This window comes from Geospiza fortis, unplaced genomic scaffold, assembly GCF_000277835.1.
Source record: "Geospiza fortis unplaced genomic scaffold, GeoFor_1.0 scaffold432, whole genome shotgun sequence".
NCBI classification, from domain to species: Eukaryota; Metazoa; Chordata; class Aves; order Passeriformes; family Thraupidae; genus Geospiza; species Geospiza fortis.
The window spans coordinates 858678-860757 of NW_005054436.1; the positions used below are offsets into that span (position 1 = coordinate 858678).

General features: G+C 39.4%; 1 protein-coding gene across 1 annotated transcript in view; it reads right to left on the reverse strand.

The window, feature by feature from the left end:
• The window catches only part of MACO1 (macoilin 1), a 23469-nt gene that overhangs the window by 14934 nt on the left and 6455 nt on the right, over positions 1–2080 (reverse strand). Inside the window, exons 3-4 of the mRNA XM_031062077.1 lie at positions 853–994; positions 193–319 (exon numbers count right to left, since the gene is read on the reverse strand). Coding sequence (XP_030917937.1) covers positions 193–319; positions 853–994 — 269 coding nt within the window. The remainder of the gene's footprint in view (positions 1–192; positions 320–852; positions 995–2080) is intronic.

A 2080-nucleotide genomic window follows, 5' to 3' on the forward strand; every position in this document is an offset into this window, starting at 1 on the left:
CCAAGTGCAAAACAAAAAACCAAACCAAAAATTTTAACTCTAAAAAAGCTGCATTAATTGAGGCAACAGCAGAGGGGTTTTGCTCCTAAAAGATGGGAGATACACATGGAGCCCTGGAAGTTGTCAATAAAGGAAGAGTTGGAAATAAATTATAAATGAGTCAGGAAGTTGTAAATAAAGAACAATGCCCACCTGTGTGCCACACATACTGTACCCACACATAGGTGCTGGCAGCAAAGAACAGCCACTGGATTGGGATGAAGAGCAGACAGATGATGTTGGAGGTGAATGCTACACACACAAAAAATACTGAGAAGGCCTGAAAGAAAGGAGGGAGGGGGATAAAGAAGAGGGTTTGGTTATTCCAACCCAAATACAGTTTTTTATATATTTTAATGTATAAAATTATTTATATAATTTTATATTTATATAAATATATTTTATGTATTTGTGTAAAACATATAAAATATATAAATAACAATCTTTTATATGGCTATATCTATTTTTATATAGCCATATATATAGCCCTATATATAGACATATAGCATATGTCTCTGTGTATATATATATATACATATATAAATATTAAAAAGTCTATATAAGGGGGTTTTCTTTAAAATAATACAGAAAGTCTTTCCTGTTTACACATATATAAGTTTATATATAATTCTGATTAATTCAAACCCAGCTCAGAAATTTAAACAGTAGTTCTCTGTGGTGAAATTTGGATAAATCTTTATTTCATTTCCACTGGCCACAGATAAAGTATCCATCAGAGAGAAGCCCTGGTGCTGTGAGGGGGCTCTCAGTGCCACTGTCACTGTGGAAAATGGGATATTCTGGGCCACTCACCAAGCCCTGGTATCGGAAGGAATCGTAAACGCTCCTGATGAAGAGCCAGAAGGGCCACAGGTACTCAAACCTGAACTCCAGCACAAAATCTGCCAGCAGCACCAGGGCCCACACCACCAGGAACTTCAGGTACAGGAAGGTGCTGGGGGAAAGAAAAAGGGAATTTCAGGTCAGGATTTCCAACAGACAAACTGACTTTTTTTTTTTATTAAAATATTCAGAATTAAAACTAAGGACAACTGTATTACATAGAAGGAAATGCCAGCCAATATAATTTTATAAAATAAGTTTAGATTTGGTTTTGGGTTTTTTTTAATATTATCTCATTACAGCAGGCTTGGTCTAATGAAGCTAACACTGAAGTGCATTTATTTTTCCCAATAATCAGCAGGGTCACTGCTCATCAGCACCCATCTCCCTCTGCATTCTCACACAGTGGAGTCCTGCCACAGGGAACTTCTCCCAGCTGCATTGTTCCTTTTCCAGTCCTCTCCTGCCCCTGGTGCTCAGGAATTTCGTGTTCTCCTCCTCAGCAGGCTGCAGATGTTCCCTCATTTAACACAGACTGCAACACCAATAAACTGAGATGTATTTTAAGCCTACAGCAATTTAAGGACTGTTTGGATACTGAGTTATCAGTGTTAGATTTGAAAACATTTCTCTGAAGGCAAATGGATCCCTTAAAAACAAACAAACAAAACCCCAGAAAAATGGAGGCACATGAGGCCTGAGACCAGCCTAACTTCTATTTTTAATTATTTCTGAGCCACATTCCCATGTTCTGAGTCCTGCATTTTGAACCACTGATGATCCTTCTTGGCAACAGGGCTTAAAAACATTCTGAGCTCATACCCAAGCAACACTTGAGGCATCAGCCCAATCCATTCTTCCAGAAAAGCAGCAAACCCCCTTTTTGCCCCAAAGCCACCACCCCACATCTGTCACTCCAGCTCCCCAATACCTTGCTGCACTCTATCAGGTTACAACAAAAAAAAGCAGTTAAAAATATTTTTTTCTCATTTAAATCAAATGCAAATTGTCCTTTTAGTAACTTGTTTTCCCTCCTCTGCCACCCTGGCAGCACAACCAGCAGAACTTTGCCCTGGAATGTTCAGTGGGAGGTGCCAAGGGTTGGCACCTTTGCCAGGCAGGGTCGAGTTTCTGCCCTGCTGGGGGCTTTTTTAGGAATTTTCTCAGAGCTTTGGGGAAGAGACAAAACCCCAAATTT